Source organism: Diadema setosum, chromosome 12, assembly GCF_964275005.1.
Source record: "Diadema setosum chromosome 12, eeDiaSeto1, whole genome shotgun sequence".
NCBI classification, from domain to species: domain Eukaryota; kingdom Metazoa; phylum Echinodermata; class Echinoidea; order Diadematoida; family Diadematidae; genus Diadema; species Diadema setosum.
In genome coordinates, this window is record NC_092696.1 from 34938880 (window position 1) to 34960705 (window position 21826).

At 39.1% G+C, this 21826-nt stretch overlaps 1 protein-coding gene across 1 annotated transcript; it reads left to right on the top strand.

Annotated features, from left to right (window-relative positions):
- Window positions 1-15810: 15810 nt before the first annotated feature.
- Window positions 15811-20526, top strand: LOC140235909 (sentrin-specific protease 2-like). Its single transcript, XM_072315901.1, has 2 exons — window positions 15811-16456; window positions 20465-20526. Exons 1-2 carry the CDS (start codon window positions 15811-15813, stop codon window positions 20524-20526), a joined length of 708 nt encoding a protein of 235 aa, XP_072172002.1.
- Window positions 20527-21826: the final 1300 nt, after the last annotated feature.

Sequence of the window (21826 nt, forward strand, 5' to 3'; positions counted from 1 at the left end):
GATTTTCATGTATGAATATTTGGCATACAAACTATATGATAGTCCTGTATTGCGATGCCACAGGTTTGTGTGGGAAGATGCATGCACAAAAGGAAGGGGAGTGCACCAAAATCAACTCACCTACGTTTTTTTTTTGCCCTTCCCTTTTTTCATGCAGTATAATAGGCCTACACTAACAAAGTTTGAGGGGATGGTGTAGTACTGGTGGAGATAATGATTGAGCTCGTAACTTTTTGTGAGATAACAATTCCATTAAGCAACCACTTATCAAAATAATACAGAACTTGCTATTCTGAGAGGAAATAAAAGTTTATTAGATGAAAATCAGTTTTGGAATTTCTGAGACAACCAAAAATAAAGTAGAATAAGTGATCCTAATAAAGGGTGGGTCCCACCTTTTATTAGGATTATTCTGTTTTGGATATATGCCATTTCAAAACCAATAATTATTCATGAAATACTAGTAGACTTGAATCCCTCTTGGAATTGCGTGCTCTTTCATATTTCATAAAAGGTTTCGTGTTATCGTACACACACACACACACACACACACACACACACACACACACACACACACACACAATGTTCGAAACCTAAAGTTAGGTCTCAAACAAAACTATTATGATCATTTTACCGATCATTGGCCTAAATGAAAAGGATCATGATTATAAATGCCTTGATTCAATGTAATGCTGCTTCGTGAAGCCAATGTATTTTGTGTTGTGTGACATTTTTTGTTTGTTTCATGTTAAGGCATATATTTGATTCAATGTAACAATCTGTGAATCTGTCTTTTTGTAATATATTGTAAATCGTGTTCATTATTTTTGTTCAGTTCGTCATGCTCTTCACGGACTCCCAGATGAGACCCTTCGTTCAAGGTGATGTCAACGCCGAAAACCTTTCACACTGCTATGGATGCCACTGCACATCCGGAGGCACTATCAGCTTAGTAAACAGAGAACTAATCAACGCCAAACTACTAGAGGATCCCGCCGTCGTCGTCATAGCTGTGGGTACCAACAATATTGGCAACAAACACTCACCGGGAAGGATCACCAGGTATTTCAAACAAAATCAGTCCACATTGATATAAAATCTTCACCATGTTTTGGATACAAGCACAAATTCCGACAATCAGCACTTGTTGTAGCACACTACTCTAATATGCAGTGGGGACGGATCCATGATTTCGTATTACAAATCTGTTTCAGTTTCCCTTCTCTTCCAAAGTTTTCTGACAAGCGACCACCCCCTCCCCCTAAAAAAAGAAGAAATCTCGTTAAAAATCTCTTCAACATATCTTTTATGATAAAAGTATTTCATGAGCACCCATACCAATAATGCATTGGAAAATTGGGAAAAATAATTGGCTGTGTGGCTGCCTTCCAACCTAAAGATAAGAAAAAAACGAAAAAAGAAAAAGAGGATCAAGATGAATTATTGGGAAAATGGACTGGTTTATGTGTCTTTTTAGGGGGAATTCAGTATTGGTTAAGGTGAAGATTCAGCTTTTAACTTTTTGCGAGATACTAAGACAACATTTTTTGAAATGATGATGATAATGACAATACATTCTGCTTATACAGCGCCTGGAGCAGTACAGAGCATGTTCTAAGAGGAATTTAAAGTTTATTTGAAGAAAATCGGTTTTGAAATGGCTGGGATATCCAAAAATAAAGTAAAACAAAGCGATCCTAATAAAATTGGCTTCCACGTACTTTTATTAGAATCATTTTGTTTTGGATATCGCAGCCATTTCGCAGTCAATTTATGTCAAATAAACTTTGATTTCTTATTAGATGTGCTCTTCCATATTTGTAAGAGGTTACATTGTACTTATCTATTAAAAAAAAAAAATCATCCAAAAACGTTGGAAACGTGAAGCCCCATTTTATCCAAAACTGTACCTTTCCTTTGTAGGAATCCAACGTCTGTTAATTGTCGGAATTCTTTTCTTGCTCTTTTACATAATAATGTGTACACATTATAACAAAGAGTACAACAAACATTGTTGCATCTGTTTTTGGCAGCCAATAAGCTGAACTGCTATTCACTTCACTATCGTATAAATCATATACTAAAAATATAAATACTATAATTAGATATGTTGTTATGGCTACTGGTATGCATCCGCCATCCGTCAAGGGTCAAACGTCCGGTTAAGGGTTACAATTCTATTACTAAATACATGTACAGAATTTGAACCTTTTCTTCATACCTTGGATTACTGAATGCGTACACAAAATAGGTATATTGGCCTACTTGCCTTACTGCATGACGATTCTGTAGGGAAAAATTTGGACCATGGGGTCAAAGGGGAAGGAAAATGTTCAAGGAAAATGGTCGCTTGACCTATTCTCGTACATAATAAAAAGCCAAAAAGGTTCGTCGGAACATGGACCTACTGTTGTAGGTCCATGGTCGGAAGTCCACAATCTTGATGTTCACCCGGGCGCGGTTAAGACGCAAGATTTCATGATTGATTATAAATAATCGACAAACCAGGCCACAGCAAGGTCGTAAATCTTCCGCGCTATAGAGTGAATCACATGCACATTGCGATTACAGTGGCATGATCGATTATCACTTAACGTTCTATACCTCCAACCCACAATGCTGAGCGGGTAGGTAGGGCGAGTCTGAAATAAATGTCATTTTACCGACTTTTATCATTTCACCCATATGAACTGAAAATCCTACAAAATGTAACTCGTGTCACTTAAACAAGTTTCTTGATAGAGCTTTCTGACAGATTGCAGGCATAAATGAATTTTTAGACCCTACGTGTACTAGGTCCTATGTTTTGGCTGTAAACATTTTCTATGTTATACTGTTCACACAATAATCTTGATTACGGACATGCCACACTAAAGGACGGACGGACGGACAGACAACCAGAAGGTGTGAAAACCTTGATGACATTATACACATGACTCTATAATGTGTATTTTTCCTGTAAAAGTTCGAGGTGGTTTACAGTACAATCAAGTGATGTTATGTTATGCAAGTGTACATACATTTTCATTTGATGCTTACACTGTTTATAAAAAATGTGCTGTTATGGAAGTCAATATATGATTATGTCTATGATGGCATGACCTCAGTGCACAAATTGTTATATCTATGTGGAATCTTTTTTTTTTTCATAACGTTTTTCTTTGTGTACAATTTTAATGATATATGTATTGCAGTAATCATAATCTTTATTGTTATAATGTCATTTTATTTACTCCTTTTCAATATCAACAAGAATGTAAATATACAGAAAATATCATTAAAATAAGGTTGTCAGATTTCAAATGGTGACACGACAAATGCTCACGTCTTATTTTTTTTTTTTCAAATACTTAGTTTGGGGGTTAGGGTTGTGATACGGTTTTAGGTTCAGTTTAACGTAAAGATTAGGATTAGGGTTAGGTTATGCTTGTGGGTAGAATTTCATGAGAGAAATTGTCGCATGAGCCAATGCCACTTATGCCAATGTATCGTTTAATCGCAGTAACATTAACATTATGTTGAAAAGCAAAGATCCATTATATCTATATAATGAAATGAAAATGTAGGGGAAACGTAAAAAGAAAACCCAAATATGATTGTGCATTTTCCTCAAAGCAATTTATATAAGGGTGCAGGAAAATGTTGGGTACAGAGAAGTGGTATGTGGTGACAAAACATCGGACATTGACAACAAAACCAGAATCCAACAAGCCGTATATTATAATGTGTATAAATAAGGTATACAAACACTCAAAGTAGAATAACTTATGTAGAAATAATAAAATGAGAAAGGGTGGATTTTACAGGATACAAGATGACATGGAGGACTACAGACACCTAGTGAGGACAGCTTCAGTACAGTTTCCCAGTTCACAGGTAAGAATATAAATTTGCCTTATGTCATTAAAAAACCATAGGGCTAGTGATAATCGGGTAGATGGACTGAGGGTAGGAAAATAAAACTTTCTTTCTCTCTATTTATAAATGTGCCATTAAAAAAAAAAGTTAATGTAGGCCCTATACTATTCAAATTGATTTCCACTTAAAAAAAAATGTACTTCGTAAGGACAATATTTCCCACGACTTGATAAATCTTCTGAATAGGCACATACAATTCATGTACACAAAAGTTGTTGTTTGTTTGTTTGTTGTTTGTTTTTTTAGGGGGGAGGGAGGGTGCAAAAAAATCAAAGTCCTAATTCTGTGCACTTGATTCGCTTCGTAGGTAACATTCACAAACTTCGAAGTGGGTTTTTACTGTGAGATACACCTTTATGTAATATAGTATTAGTGGTAAAGTGTAAAATAATTTGTTGCCATTGTTGATATCTGTGATTTTAATTCGTGATTGTTAAATGAATTATGTTAAATCAATTCAATGTGTTGTACTGTAGGCTTATACTCTGATTTTAGACTGGTGGTAAGAGAAAAATCTCAGTTAGATGTAAATAACCTGAATTGTTATCTTTTCCCCATGTTCTTCGGAACATGCAGATTGTTTTTACAGCGATCTTGCACCGACTCGATGGACTGTGGGGGTACGTGGACAACTTCAACAATGAGATGCGTCGTATAGTAAAAGAAGAAGGTTGTCAGTGGCTGGCCATGGATTCTGCCATCAACCCCGAAGATCTTGAACTCTACAGCGACCGTGATGGCGTCCATCTATCGAACCAAGGCGTGGCCCTATTCCTGGCCGTATTAGACGAGAAGTTGAGCGAGGAGTCCCGACCAAGAGGCAGATACCCAGCTTGTGTCATCCCACCGATACGACAGCCAAAGCAACGCGTGAAGAAGGACGAGCAGAAAAAAGGTTTGTTGGCTGTCGGATACATAGGACAGAAGTCCTTTTATTCGTGTTTGGATAGTATATTTCTCCTTTCACTGTATAGAATGACAAATGTCACAAGGCAATAACAAAAAATTGAAGGTCATAATAAACCTTATTCTTACCAGTCTTTAAATTATTCTACATTGTATTTGCATCTACGGAATGACTTCAGACACAGAGAAGAGACGATGGGGACACGACCACAAATCGAGGCCACGTCGCACAAGGACACGGGTTGCCGGGGCCCGGCAGTATTACCACAGTAATCGCCACCAACCTAATGGAGTCCTGCCAGAGTGCTCAACAATAAGGTAATACATGTATAGAGCTATGATTAATATTTTACGGATTCAGCATTCCCAAAATTCACGCTAATCCGAAGATTACAATGAGTTTGTAATAATCCCCCTAAAAAGTAAGATTAGTTAATCCGAAAGTAAGGCCTACGTTACTTTCGGACTTATCGAATCTTGGAAATAACGACAGTAGCAAAATGTGATTATAATGACCTGCTCCAGGGGCATCTCCCGTCATTTTTCTCTCTGTATGTGTATGCATGCCGTGAAATAAAGGGTACAGCCTTGTATTAACTCGAATGAAAATGATGCCTTGAAAATTCAAATTCAAAACCTTCTGCCATGTCAATCCTCTGCGTGGTGTGAATGTTGATTAACACAGTACACCTCATATCGTTGTATACCCACCACTAGATTTTTTGGCACAGAATAAGGGTTGAAACTGAATGATGATGGCAATGAGTACGATTTATTCTCTAAGTGGATTGAGCTTTGCCCTTCTGTTTATGAACAGTCCTTGAGGCATTTTTATCTATAGTTACTCAGTAAAACAAGCTAGAGAAAGCAAATTTCCTGGTCACTTCAACAGTTAGTCATTTGGTAATCTAGTATGTGTCCTGTGCTATACTGTAATACAAATCACGGTGTTACAGTAATACTGTAACACTGACACATTAATGAATTTTAATTCATTCACAAAATGAGTAACCATCACTTTAGTGCTTATAATTGTGTGTGTGTGTGTGTGTGTGTGTGTGTGTGTGTGTATTTAAGAGAATATAAGGAATATGATAAGGATGTTAGGAAGGTAGAGGTGTCGAAAAGTGTTTGTGTTAAATGTTGTTTTGTTGTGTGTGAGTGTGGACGGGGATAGGTTTGAGGTGGGTAGAGGGGATAGAGGTTCGTAATAAGTCTTGAGAGTAGGATGGGGTTTGTGGTTAAGGTGGAACAAGGGATATATCGATAACTATCTTGCTTATGTAGCAAGATAGTTTGTTTTGGCACGAGAATTGAAATGAGGGTTGAAAGGTTATAATTTTGACCAAAGAAAATCTGATTTCATCCGAGATCAAAAGATATGCTTCATGAGATTTTAACCTACTGCAGCTTTCGAGTCAGGCTGTCATTTCATTGTCTATTTTGAGTGATTAAACGGACGTTTTTGAGCTTTATCAAGTTGATCAAGGTGAATTTTGTAGTACCGTATATCCCCCCCCCCAAAAAAAAAAAAAAATACCACGGGACCCTCCGCAATGATATCTTTAAAAATAGTGAATCAATCTAAATACATATTCAGGATATAAAACTATAACTCATTGCCCACATTTTACAGAAAACCCCATTCGATTTGCTTCAGTGGTCAAAGAGAAATGCGAAATTTTGTAGAGGATGTCAGGAATCTCTTCCCTTCAAGTTCTGTCTATTGTTTTCACACACAAGAGCATCGAAGTGCTAGACCTGGAGGAATCAGACTCATGACATGCTTTACAACAATCTATATTTTTCTGTGAACGCTAGGATTTTCTGCAAAATTGAGCTATTTATGTTTTAAGAACCTGAAGTACAAAAACGTAGCATCTAGACAGTTTAATCATATTGGGTGTTATCAATGCAAAAATCTGATTGCAATTTTTTTGGGGACATACTGTATAAGACTTACATGTAAGACTTACATGTAAATCTTTTTAATATTATTCTATGTTAAATGTATTGTGTGTAGTCTTTTGTTTGTTTCATTGTAAGTATCTATACAGAATCATTGTTTGTGTGTCACTGTGAAAAATATTGCGATATATTGAACAAAATGTAAAAAAATAGAAAATAATAATGTGTGTATGTGTCTGTGTATGTATGTGTGTAAATACTGTACAGAACCTACATTAAATTATTAGACTCGTGATGGATTGAGATACAATAAGTCATAAATCTAAATAAACATGCTATGTACATCTATTTCAACAATAAAGTGTTAAGAAAATAATGTCTTGTTCGTATAGAGTTATGGGTATTCCAATGGTACAGTGTACATATACATGTAGTGTTGGTTAGGCCGTAGTTGTAAGTGTTTGTGATTTAATATATCAAGGGCATAAAGGATGATTATTCCGTAGGTGGAAAATCTTAATTGTACAGAGTATACCCCACATTGTAATGATCATTAGTTGAGGGATGTTTCGCACATACACAGATACAAGGCACGACTGTTTTAGCTGTTCCCTTTTATCTATATTCAGTGACTGGGTGGTAATCGGAGGGATTCCCGGGCATGGTCTGGTCTACATTGTGCCACCGAAAGTGTTCCGTTCACAGCAGGCCAGTCAGAGGAGACCAGTGTGTGCAGACACAACCAAACCACGGAGGAAAAAGAAGAAGACTGCGCAGGATCCTGGGAAGCAGAAGTCTATGAGTGATGAGGCCTGGAGGCAATTCAACAAATGGATTGATGCCAACACTGTAAGAATGCACCTAATGTGAAGTTTGTGGCATTTTCGTTCATTGCATTATTTTTAGATATTTTTTTCGTTGCCCTCTCTTTCCTAATGCTGATCATTTTATCTTACAAACGACAATGATCATGCGTGGAAATGTATTTTAATCTACATTATACTTTACGCTGCGATGATATAATTTGAAAATATTCACATGACATATTTTAACCGCTCTTCATGCTTTTGATGTTTCCATGTCGCATAATGTTGTGCAGCGTTGAAATGCGGGTTTTTTTTTTTTGTTTGTTTGTGTGTGTGTAGTATTGAATATCCTACCCCAAGAATGGGGCTCAATCTCAAATTACCGAGTAGGCAACGTAGTTTTGTTTTGTTTTTGTTTGGTTTTTTTTGTTTTGTTCTTTCTGTTGTTCTTAATTCTTCTTACACGTCATTATCTTTTTTTTTTTTCAATAAACAATAAATAGAGATAGTTCACCTTATCAAAGAGGAAACATTTACTATATATTTCTTTAGATAGCCATATTAGCAAGATTTAAAATACAACTTTCATCATGTTTATCACTTTAAATTGTGAAGGTTATTACAGGAGAGGATCGCAGAATGACATTGGCGGAAAAACTGTACTCTCAACGACGAAGACGAGTAAGTGAAAAAGAGGAGAGATTAAAAACATTTTGAATGTCCCCTTGTAAAACACTTCCACTTGTCTCCACATGATAGAACACACTTCATTTTGTACCACAAGGAATGACCAGAGGAAAATGTTATCAATGAAAAGGGAATGTTTTGAAAACCAGCTTCACAGTATATTGCATCATAATCAAACTATTCGGATATGTAATCAGCCTTTTCCATTGTTTGGGCAAGAAATTACGTCTAAAGTAACAATTTTAAAATCAAATTGATTTCTTTTTTTCTTTTTTTTCTGTACATGCCATATAAATTTGCAGCATATACAGCACATGTAATATTTATATAACATTCATATTCGTATCTTTATGTTTTGACAAGTTCCCTCAGACGAAGCCATGTAATGAAACAAAAAGAAAGACAAGACACAGAAAGAATACAAACCACAAGGATCAAAGTGGTCACCATGCTTGCCCTACGCCTTCAATGAAGACAGAACTGCATGTCAAAGTAAGTGCATGCTTTTTCTATTCGTTTCTTGATAGTTGCAAGTGTGCATGTACATACCACCCCCACCCCCAAACTTGGCGGTGCTGCACGTGCAGGAGTTTTTCCCACCTCGTTAGTATGCACCCCTGTTAGTATGGTCAGGCTGTTCAGGGAGGTACACCTCCCTGGGCTCTTAGATATCAAGAACGTGTAAGAGGATTCCAGAGCTGCTCCTTTTTGTATATATCAACATTTCATGAGTTGTTTTGTTTTTGTCAGAAATGCATAACAACTTAGTCGTTTCTTTATGTTGCCCTTAGTAATTCATACATTTTTAGAGTGGTGAATTTTATTTCACATGTAGATGTCACACAAGTGAAAAAAGACGTAGTAAATTCCTCAGTAGACAAAATCTTTATTTATTAGGAGTGTCTGCAAAAAAATGAGATTCAATTCTTTATGCCCAAATTCCTCGAGCATAACTCAGTAATTTCTGAATGTACCCTTTGATATCTAAATGATACAGAGCTTCCTGCATACATAAACCTTGTCAAAACGATATCATAATGTGAGATCACAAATTTTGTACGATTACTTGTAAGTGTGTGTTTTACGATTGATGTATACACCTTATGCAAGATCGTGTCTAATATTCTATCATCTTCTTAAATTTGGTAAGATGTCACTACCTGATGAGCAAGATGGAACCAAACAAGAGACGGGGACCATGGACATCAATCCCACAAAGGACAGCCACAGCGGTGCTTGTTTGAAGGGAGGGACAAAGAGCTTTAAGGAAAGTAACAAATATCAGACGCTTGATATCGACAATATGGTGAAAGCAATGCACAGTGCCATGGACGGGAAGAGCAAAGAGTACTTCAATACTAGCGATTTTTGGATACTTGTTTGCAAAAAAATGAAGTATTCTCGTAGGACAGTAGGAAAACGTTCCAAAGTTTTAAAAACAGTTTGGAATGAAAATCGCAGAAAAATTAAAGACAAGTTCGCAGAGTATGAACATGCCCAAATTAATGCAGCAAAACGCAGCGACAAAACTGACAGTCCATTGTATTGTGCATGCAGAACACCGTATGATTCCTCATTTCAGTATATCGAATGCATGATGTGCAAAGAATGGTATCACTATCATTGTGTAGGTATTCCCGAAACTTTAAAAACCGGAAAGAATGTCGAATTCATATGTGGATTAAATAATTGCAATAGTGGTAAGAAAGTCTTTGAGCAGGAAGTTGGACAACGTAAACGTAAGGTAGATACCAGTAAAACAGCCAACACCAGTAGTAAACATCCCCTCAAGTCTCTCCGTCCACACGAAAGAAAAGCAGAAATGAAAAAAGAGCGGCGAACAGTGACAAAAAGGGCAAAGAAACACTGTGAGGAAGAAACTGCGATGAGGAAAAAAATTAACACGAAAAAAGAGCAAAAACACAATGTAAGCAAGAACCTAACCCCTACCTCTTTTACCACTGTCCCTCACACTGCAACTCTAAATTCTTCTGCCACTGTCCCTTACACTGCCCCTCCCGCTTCTTCTACCGCTGTCCCTCACACTGCCCCTCCCACTTCTTCTAACACGACTGTCCCTCACACTGCCCCTCCCGCTTCTTCTAACACTGTCCCTCACACTGCCCCTATCGCTTCTTCTACCACTGTCCCTCACACTGCCCCTCCCACTTCTTCTACCACTGTCCATCACACTGCCCCTCCCACTTCTTCTACCACTGTCCCTCACACTGCCCCTCCCACTTCTTCTACCACTGTCCCTCACACTGCCCCTCCCACTTCTTCTACCACTGTCCCTCACACTGCCCCTCCCGCTTCTTCTAACACTGTCCCTCACACTGCCCCTATCGCTTCTTCTACCACTGTCCCTCACACTGCCTCTCCCACTTCTTCTACCACTGTCCATCACACTGCCCCTCCCACTTCTTCTACCACTGTCCCTCACACTGCCCCTCCCACTTCTTCTACCACTGTCCCTCACACTGCCCCTCCCACTTCTTCTACCACTCTCCCTCACACTGCCCCTCCCACTTCTTCTACCACTGTCCCTCACATTGCCCCTCCCACTTCTTCTACCACTGTCCATCACACTGCCTCTCCTGCTTCTTCTACCATTGTCACTCACACTGCCTCTCCCGCTTCTTCTACCACTGTCCCTCACACTGCACCTCCCACTTCTTCTAACACTGTCCCTCACACTGCCCCTCCCACTTCTTCTTCCATTGTCACTCACACTGCCTCTCCCACTTCTTCTACCACTGTCCATCACACTGCCTCTCTTGCTTCTTCTACCACTGTCCCTCACACTGCCCCGCCCACTTCATTTACCACTGTCCCTCACACTGCCCCTCCCGCTTCTTCTACCATTGTCACTCACACTGCCCCTCCCACTTCTTCTGCCAATGTCCCTCACACCCACCCTCCAACTTCTTCTAACACTGTCCCTCACACTGACACTTCCACTTCTTCTACCATTGTCACTCACAATGACCCTTCCACTTCTTCTACCACTGTCCCTCACACTGCCCCTCCCACTTCTATCATTGTCACTACACTGCCCCTATCGCTTCTTCTACCATTTTCACTCACACTGCCCCTCCCACTTTTTCTACCATTGCCACTACCAGCTCACAGTACCCCTCCCTCTTCTTCTACCACTGTCCCTCACACTGCCCCTATCGCTTCTTCTACCATTGTCACTCACACTGCCTCTCCCACTTCATCTACCACTGTCCCTCACACTGCCCCTCCCACTTCTTCTAACACTGTCCCTCACACTGCCCCTCCCACTTCTTCTGACGCTGTCCCTCACACTGCCTCTCCCACTTCTTCTACCATTGTCACTCACACTGCCCCTCCCACTTCTTCTACCACTGTCCATCACACTGCCCCTCCCAATTCTTCTACCATTGTCACTCACACTGCCCCTCCCACTTCTTCTACCACTGTCCATCACACTGCCCCTCCCAATTCTTCTACCACTGTCACTCACACTGACCCTCCCACTTCTTCTACCGCTGTCCCTCACACTACCCCTATCGCTTCTTCTACCACTGTCCATCACACTGCCCCTCCCACTTCTTCTACCACTGTCCCTCACACTGCCCCTCCCACTTCTTCTACCACTGTCCATCACACTGCCCCTCCCACTTCTTCTACCACTGGCTCTCACACTGCCCCTCCCCCTTTTCCTACCATTCTCCTTAACACTGCCTCTCCCCTATTTCCTACACCTACTCCAAGCCAAAATCTAACCCATCAATCAAACTCTTCATTATTGAATATATCACAGGAGAAAGTGCTGCCAAAGCAAATGACAGGTTTGGATGGTTTCACACACAATATGAACAATGCCGGTACAGAGAATGAAGATTTGTTGTCAGATGAAACAATAGATGATTTGGTAGGAAGTTGTGTCACTCAACACCTTCAAGGTCACTTTTTTGAAATGGAGGGACCTAGCTCTTTTAACTTTGATTTTGACATTAGAAAGTGGAAGAAATTCAAAGCTTCACAAAGGGGGAAAAGATTTACTAATCCTGAATGGCGGGACTATGTTATGAGTGAAATTGTCCAACACAATAAATACTGTGTCTTGAAGTTTAATGATCATTATGTCTCCAGATCTACAAGTTATTTTACATGCAGGGGAGAATGCACATTCACGGATTGTGCATTTTCGTTTGAAGTTAAAATGCCCCAGTGTTATACTTGTTCGGTAAGATGTTTTGGCAGTATTAAACATAATATCAAAGAGAGGAGAGCAAGGAAGATTACTGGGTCCCTGAGAGAACAATTGTGTTCAGAATTCTCCTTAGGTATAAAACCACTAAAAAAGTATGGACAACTCTTGCGAGGGCAGGATGACGTAACTTTCATTTCAGGAAACAGAACGGGTGTGGGAGCCTCCCCCAGCGTGCTCCAAAAAATATCTAGTGAATCTAATCTCCAAAACAGGAAAGCTAGAAAAGAATTAGACAGCCTAGCGAAGCTTAGCAACTTACCGGATTATGGGGACAGCAGTGAAAATTCAGGGGTAGGGTTCATTCGACAGGTTTCAATTAATCCATTTTATGCGATAACGTTTACACGAGGTGCTGTTCGCGTTTTTCATGATCTCAGTCCAAAACACACTTTATTTGTTGACGCAACTGGATCCGTCACTCGATCAACTCTTACACAGAAGAGAATAATTTACTATGAATTAACGATAAGAAATCCTATCTCAGGAAAATCACCATTACCCATTGCTTCCATGATTTCCGGAGATCAATGTTTACCGACCATTCTAAACTTTTTTAATCAGTTACGATTTTATGAAGGTAAATATTGCGGCGGTTCCAAAAAGCTTTGTATCCCCAAACAAATCAACTCGGACAGGGCATGGGTATTCATCTTAGCTTCCATGAATGTATTTAATAGGGAAGACTACACCCAATATTTGAATAGGTGTTTTAGGATTGTAACTGGTAAGGCTAGTCCGGGTGATTTATGTAAGACTGTTGTACATTCATGTACAGCACATATAATGAAAGACATGAAGAAACATTGTCTAGATGTCTACTCAAAGCACAAGCAAAGTGGAATGTTCATCTTTTCATTACTTTTAAATGCTAGAATGTGGGATAGTTTTCTGACAGTACTACGTGCAATCATCATTGTGCTAAATTCCCCTGTAGAGACCAATCTTGTTACCAAGGCAAAACGAGAATTAACAGGGAGAATTAATTCATTAAACAACTGTGACAATGACAACCAAATTAGAGACACCATCAATTCTGAAAGCGATGTTGATCCACCCAGTTGGGGTAATGACGACATTGTCATGTTTAGCGAGGAAGAAAATTTTAAAAGGGCACACTCTTCGTTCATGCAATTTTTTGACAAATTCATTAAGGAAGTTGAAGAAGAAATAGCCAGTTCGCTTTCGGAAACTTGCTCTGAAAATTCTCAGTATGGGCCGGCATTTTGGTTAAAAATCAAGCATCTGTTTTTACCTTCAACCCCACTTTGGTCGATGATGATGCTCGGTGATTTGTCTCGTCATAAGAATATTTCAACTTGTAATGATAATGAAGTTGCGGTCGCTGATAAAACAAACGGAATTGCAGAGCACAGAATGTCTATCCTTAAAAACATACAACTACAAGGAAAGAACAAAATGAGATCTGATGAACTGTTAGTTGAGTTAAGGGACAGCTTTTTGGGCTTGGAACGTAACTTTTTGGATGTTTATTTAAAGGGGGTTTCTTCACCCACTCGACCTATAAAAGAAACTTGGAATAAAAAGGGAAAATCACATTATACCAAACTCACTTATCAGAAAGCTCCCAAAAGACCCTTTTCATTCAATGATGATCAAGGAAATCACAAGAAATCGAAAGTCAATGTTCATCAGGATTCATGTCAGCAAGCAATACCATATGCAGGGGAGACAACACTTGCAGTGATACCAATGTCAAACTTTAACAATAACTGCTGGTTTAATGCAGCAAATCAGATGATAGCGACCACTCCACAAGTTCGGAGTATGATAACCAGACGTAGTATGGAAGGAAACATCCACCTCCACCAATTGGAAAATGACAGAGACAAGCGTCTTGCTAAGTCTATTCATAATCTGTTTAAGGACATAAATACAAACAAAAATAAAAGGTGTTTCTCAAACATAGAGTTAAAGCCAAGTCTTAGAGCAGCCCAAAGAGCTGTCGGAGTTCAATCAGGTGAACTGGTAGATGTTAATGAATACATCACAAAATTAGCCGGGACGTATCTTAGATGTAATGAAATTGACACATCCATTATCATAAAACGCACCGAGACATGCGTGGAGTGCAAACATCGCAAATCGGAAGAGGAAACCACGTACACATTGACACTTCCTTTACCACGAGAAAGGGATTTTCATTCAAACGAATTATTCTTGCCCCAATTAATCTCAGAATATATGTCAAGTAAGGAGTTGAAACAAGGCAAACAAATTTGCTCAAGTAAACATCACTCACACACAACAGAGCAGAATGAATTTGTATCGCTTCCCAGCCTCCTGTTCATCTGCTTAGCCAGATATTTTTTTGATGACAACCTACATAGAACAGTAAAGATAATGACCCCTGTTCATGTTCCACAATTAATTTCAGTAAATTCTGTACAGTACAAACTCCATGGCTTAATTCACCATCACGGGGAGTTTGCAGAATCTGGACATTACACTTGCACACTGTTCGGTTCACCAGAGGAAATATTTGTAGACGATAGTCATGTTCGGATTAGGGAACCCCATGAAATCGCCGAAGGAGATGTATACGTTGTGGCATATACTCAGACTGGCGGGGAATCATCCACACTTTTATCCAAGAAACATCTTGAGCATGTGATGTGTGCTATAAATTCCTCCAGAGGAGGGCAAGAGGTTCACAACATATACAGAGATAGTGAAGCTTGTAAACTTTGGTCCAACACACAATTGCTGCTGGAAAGTTTTCATGAATTCCTGAGACATCCCCAAAACACTATAAAAGGTCTAATAGAAGCTATAATTTCTATGTGCCCAAAGCCATTCTCCCTTGACTGTGGTATGTTTTTCACATGTATGAATGAGCATTGTCAGCTGCCTGTTTCGTGGAAAAACAGCAAGACAAAAGGTATATTAGAATGTAAGAACTTCTCAGCCAAATGTATAGGTGCAACAGTGTCAGTACTGTTAAATGCAGAGCAAGATCCAGTAAAATGCAGTATGCCAGAATGTAGTAGTCTCAGAGAGCACTCAGACCCACCACACATTGTCCTTTTCCCATCAACATTAATCTTAAGTGCATCACACCCAAATGTCGAAGAAGTTTTGACACTGGGGCAGGCTAGTATTATTGGGCAGAGTAGGACAGTTTCTTACAAATTAAATCAAGTTATCATTTTCAATTCTAGACATGATATATCAGTGTTGTATTACGATGACGGAGTGTGGTTTAGAAAAGGCAGTGACAAGCTAGTCTCTCGTGTTGGTTTGGTTACGGTAGTTGATGATTGTATAGAGGGATCTACAGTGATTGGTTTGTATGACAGAATAGGAGATCCCGTACTTCCTAATATGTTTGAAATAGCACAGGCACAGAATGAGATGATACCTTATGGGAAAGTTGGAACAATCGTACAGCATTGCAACGTCACACCGGAAATGGAAAACGAAATATCAAATCGAAAAAAACAAGATATTTGCATAGGAAAAGAAAAACTATCTGAAAATTCTATGAAACTACTTCTCAATAACGACTGGCTGAATGATGAAATTATAAACGCATATCTAGAACTCTTGTTCAATAATGCATTAGGAATTTGCCTTCTTAACTCCTTTACAATTTTCCCATATAATCGTTCTATAGAGGAACTGGCAGTTCATGCAATTCGTAGTCGTGGCGTTTGTCGAAAGATTTCCAACAAAGATTGCATTGTAATGCCAATCAATGACTCTCAAGGAAAACATTGGTTACTGTTAGTTGTGCACACAAGTGATCGTCATATTGAAGTGTTAGATTCTCTAGGCAAGTCCCTTAGCACTTACACCGACTTATTCAAGAAGGTTACACTCTTCCTATCTGCACACCTTGCCGTAATAGACCCATCTAGATCCATTGATTCCTTTTCCTGGACTATTTCTTCTCCGTCACTTCGAGACGACTTTCCAAAACAAGTCGATGGGATTAACTGTGGTGTGTTTGTTGCAATTTTTGCGAAGTGTTTGCTGACAAGGAGTAGAATAATTTTTCCATGCACAGAGGAATTCTTAATGACATTTAGAAAATGCATGGCATATGAGTTAATTTCGGGATCTGTTCTCGGTTACAGGAAAGGCCCTCCAACATACAGAGAAGCATTACTCATTAAAGAAGACCAAAGAATAGAAAATAATCCTTCTGTAGAGATTAACATCAAAACCAATGATCAACTGGGCGATTGTAATGAATTTAATCCAAAATCCAGAACTGAATCTCTAATGAATAATAATCCCAATGAAGAGAGAAGTGCACCAGACTTGTCAGAAGACACAACTGCAGCAGACAAAATACCAGCACTTCCACCGGAAATGTGGGATATCATTGTAAGAATGGTATTGCGCTCTGACTACTCACAATTACATAAGATTAATCGCCTCCATCCCACTTTACGGGCCCTTGCCCGTAGGTACCTAGAAAAAGTGCATATAACGAGATATGTTGCAGATCGCATGTTACGTTTTGGCCATGTTAGTCTTTGGACATTAAGCAGGACTCCAGGAGCCCATTCTGTATATAAATTAATGAAAAAACTTGTCATTGCAAATCCAAAGTGGAAAACAATTCGATTCCGACTGGTTCCTATTTCTGGTAGGATTGATTGGTACATAATTGATGACATTTACTGGGACTAGGATTAAAATGCAAGATTCTATTTTTTTCATCCACTTCTCACAGGCATGAAACCGTTTCCGCTTAAATAAACGCATCAATGACATATGTAACATTCGAGAGACAATTAAACCGAAACTTAATTTGGTAGTAAAGCTTACCATGTTTAGAACATACAGCGATTAACGAATATGCGTGAAATCGGACAAAATTTTGACAAATAATTTTCATTGTCGGCCCAGAGGAAGACGTATGTATTCGTCGAAAATTTGGTCTAATTAAATAGCACTGTTGGACTGAAATACATTGCCACCCCACTTCGTCATCTTTTATGTCGTATTATTGTAGTATGTACAAAAAGTAAGGTGCCCGCACTTCGTCAGGGACCCTAGTACCGCCACACTGCTTAAAATAACGATTGTTATACAAGCGCCCTGAACAAAATCTATGCCTAGGACTGTGTTCAGTACGCTTCAAACTTGGCAGTACATTGTATTACCACAACCAAACAAACCTTAAATTCATATTAGGAATCCGTGTCATAAGTATCATCACGGTCACCCTCATGCGTCTTTTACGTGCCTGTCTATAATGGGAGCATCACGGTACGTGCTTTGTCTATGGGAGCGCGGGTGACGAGTCGCGGGCCCCGTCTTTACCGCACAACTATTCCGCATCGTTCACGTTTGACGACGATACAGCTGTAGCTGCAAAATTCCGTTATCGATCAGTGAACTTGTGGCTCTACTGAAATCTTCAGCTTTTTTCGTGTATGTGAGTGGGATTTCATAGAATTTCAATGACGAAATATGATTTAAACATGCATAAACATTAACTATGACGAGGTGCGGGCCACTGAACTATACTATAGATGAATTTTCTACCGCGACCGAGACTCCTGATATAGGCTTACTTCCTCAACGCTCAACGCAGTTCATTATTTTCTTGATGTTTATTCTTCATCTGGCGTCAGTGTTGAGTCGCTTATAATGTGCAAACAATAGGGAGTTTTCGCTAGCACGACGCGGCCGGGAGTTGAGCGTGCCGTGTGCAAAATTTGCTTCTGCGCATGATCAAAGTCGAGAAACGTCCCGTCCTAGGGAAAACAGGGAGTTTTCGCTACACGACGGGAAGACCGAGAATACGCGGAAGCAATCAGCTGTGACAGTCCCCGTACTCGGACTCCCGTCCCCATAACTCTGTAACTAAGCAGTTTCGCTTTCCCATACAGGACGGAGGCGTAGGAACAAGATCGCTGATTGGCGGGCTGGCGGGCTGGCGGGCTGGCTCACGCTCCTGCCCAGTATCGGGACCGAACGCTATTTTGGCCGAATACCGTACTCGTTTTCCCCAGGACGGGACGTTTCTTGGCATTGAGCATGCGCATAAGCAAATTTTGCATACGACACGCTCAAATCCCGGCCGCGTCGTGCTTGCGAAAACTCCCTATTGAGTACGGTACTCGGCCAAAATAGCGTTCGGTCCCGATGCTGGCAGCGAGTGAGCCAACCATTCAGGCAGCCAATCAGCGATCTTGTCCATACGCTCCCGTCCTGGGCAGGAAGGCGATACTGCTTAGATATGGGAACGGGAGTCCGATTACGGGGACTGTCATAGTTGATTGTTTCCGCGTATTCTCGGTCTTCCCGTCGTGTAGCGAAAACTCTCTAATGACATTTTTTTGCAGGCGTTTTATACCTTCACATGCGAAAAGAAAAATGTGATTATGTCTACACGTGTATGTTTCTTTAAACGTATGGTCCGTTATAATGCATCACCCACATTAGAAAGACTAAACATGATGCCTTGAAAATGAGTAAACGTCCATTTTCTTTGTGTTAAATGTCAAACATATAACTCAAAACGAAGTGCAAGTCATTGCTTTCATTACAAATCAATATACTTTACTTCATGATAAATTAGTTAAACAATTTTAGGTACATTATAGGAAATTCTGTATCAAAACTGCTTGCACCCCTTTCGTATTTTCAGCTCCCTGAAATATTCATTCTTGTTTGCGTAGTCAGTATCAAAAATGGGCCTGGGATTCTTCTGTTGTTGTTTTTTTCCCCGAAATTCTTTCAGTTGCAGGTACATGTACTGTATGGTCATTAAATGGACCGGACTCGTGCCAAACCCAACCAACCAACTGCTGTAGGATCTCAACAACTACACTTTGCGTCGTCCTGCTGGATATCTACACGTGTATTCTCCAGTCGTGAACGGTTGGATCCTCTGGCTTCACCAGTTTCCCCTTGAAGACTTCTAGATAATTTTATAATAATTTGGAAGATGTTGTAGCAACTTACGTATGGGACCACGAAAAGTAGATTTTTCAAAATAAAGTTCACATTTTTTTCTCGAAAAGTATTTTATTTATCAAGTTTAGCAGTAAACAAGGGTATACAAAACCCCAAGTGCCTTTCACACCCATGTTTAAGTAAAGTTTCACTACAAAGGAACAAAACATAACAATTTTGAGGATGTTAATTCGATAAACGAAAGTACACCTTACGAATGAGACATGACACAACATGTATGTGATAGTTGTCTTGAGTAAACAAGTGCATTCATTGAAATGATTTTTAATTTCTCCACCACTCACATTCATTTACATGTAAGTAGGTGCTTCTGTCGTTCACGTGCATAAACTTATAACGGTGCAACAACTAAGACGTCTAACAACAGTGTACAGGAAATTAATGTTCTAGTTTGAATCATTTCATGCATTTACACTATAGTGTACCGGCATGTGCAGATGCTGCATATTTGCATTCTATTTCTAGCCCATTTGAATTCTGTGTCAATTAAAAAAAAAATGGGCTAATTCTAGCTTATGACCGTCATTATCATTCAAAATCAAAATCATTCCACATTTTTCTGCTTTGTATGTTCTGAAAAATGGATTCACCCAATAGTGTTCCTCTTCAATCCTCCCTACAAAATAGGAGAGGCAAAAATATTTCTTTTCAATTCAATAGCTTACTTTTTTCCATCAAAGAGGTAAAAGAAAACATGATAATAAGGGCATCTCCTTAAGAGTAAACGTAAAGATGGCCATCAACCAAACATAAGGTCAAAGGAAATTTCCCAGTTCACTTACATGACGTAATGTATCATACGTGATGCACTTGTCCACAACGGACTTTAATTAGTTTTTCGATAAACGACTGATTCAATTTCAACACCTTCTTTTGTTGATAAAGAATTACTAAAAGTATGATTGCTCAACGTTAGAAATATTCATTACGTTCAGAACGAACTTAAGAAAGTGTACTCAAAACCTTACGGATGTGACACTTTGAGCTGGTAAAATGCATAATTTCCATAATCACCTCATCCTGTCTCACCAATATCCAGTGGCCGTGCACCGCACAACCAACAAACAGGATACGACATTGCGTGACGCCCAAAATGAGTGAAATAAGTGCATCTATAATCAATCCTTAGTTTCCTATATCTCTGAAAGAACAATGCCTTTCTTCATAATTCTTAATTTTTTGCGAACGTAAACAAAATGAGAAGTGTGTTTTTTCAGTTTTATGGACTTGTTTGTTTGTTTGTTTGTTTTTCAGATTTGTGATTTTGTCTCAGAGGTTCCATTTTCAATTTTTGAAAAGAGTTTTACAAGCTTTTCTCTTTTCAACTCAAATAACTTTGGAAAAGATAATGCTGTTAATAGAATGTGCGAAATTTCAGTTCAATCTGAAAATCCCTTCTTTGTGGTTGCCATGGACTTTTACATCCTGTTTAGGTTGGGTTATTTTTCCTAATGCAAAAAACCTACATAGATTGGTGAGATTAACACTTAAAAGACCATAAACTTTACAGAATCTCTTCTCACTAACAATTTTCAAGGGTGTGTGCTTTCTTTGCAAGAGGTGAGAAGAGTCCATTGAATTGAGTTATATATAGATCCTGTATCATTTTAAAGCTTGAAGTCTGCTCTTTCAGAATCTGCCTTAGCTGAAATCCATATCTTGCAACCTTTTGGTAGTTCTGTGATCACAATTACAAGTTGTACTTTCAGATCATACAGGGGTTCTGGAAATTTATCGTCACTAACCAATTTGTTTTTTACCATTATTGTCATAAAATCATTAATCAAAGTGATAAATGATAAAAATCGACAGGTTTTTATGAGTTTTCGTGACAGAACACTGTTTTCCTCAGGAAATGTACACAAAATCACTAGATTGTGCCCATTTTGACATGGAACTAAAAAGATAGACGTGACTTCGTAGCACTTCTAACGGACGTTGTACATTTGGGCGAGACATGAAGAAAGGGGGTATCAGAAGCCGCATGACTGGCCTTGTCGCATTGCAGAGTTTTTACGCGAAACGTCGCGATTACATCACGTAAACGTGTACGGTACGCATTTTATGTCAACTTGTCAAGCATTTTGTGTCCTTTGATAATGCCATGAGGTACATGTATATACAGTTAAAACCATTCCAAAATAGCGTGTATTGTATAATATATATAATCGAATTATTTGCTCACTTTTTGGTATCATGTGGCCACTGTAGACAATGTACACAAAACGTATGTGCAAATTACACATTCGTCAATAGCACACAACGCGTTATCACATATCACACTTGATTAGTTTGTGACATTACATCCGATTCAGAGAGTACAAGTGAAGGTGAAAAGTAGCAAGCATTTGTTTTCATATTGGTGAAATAATGCATTTAAAAATGCCAGGACGTGCAGTAA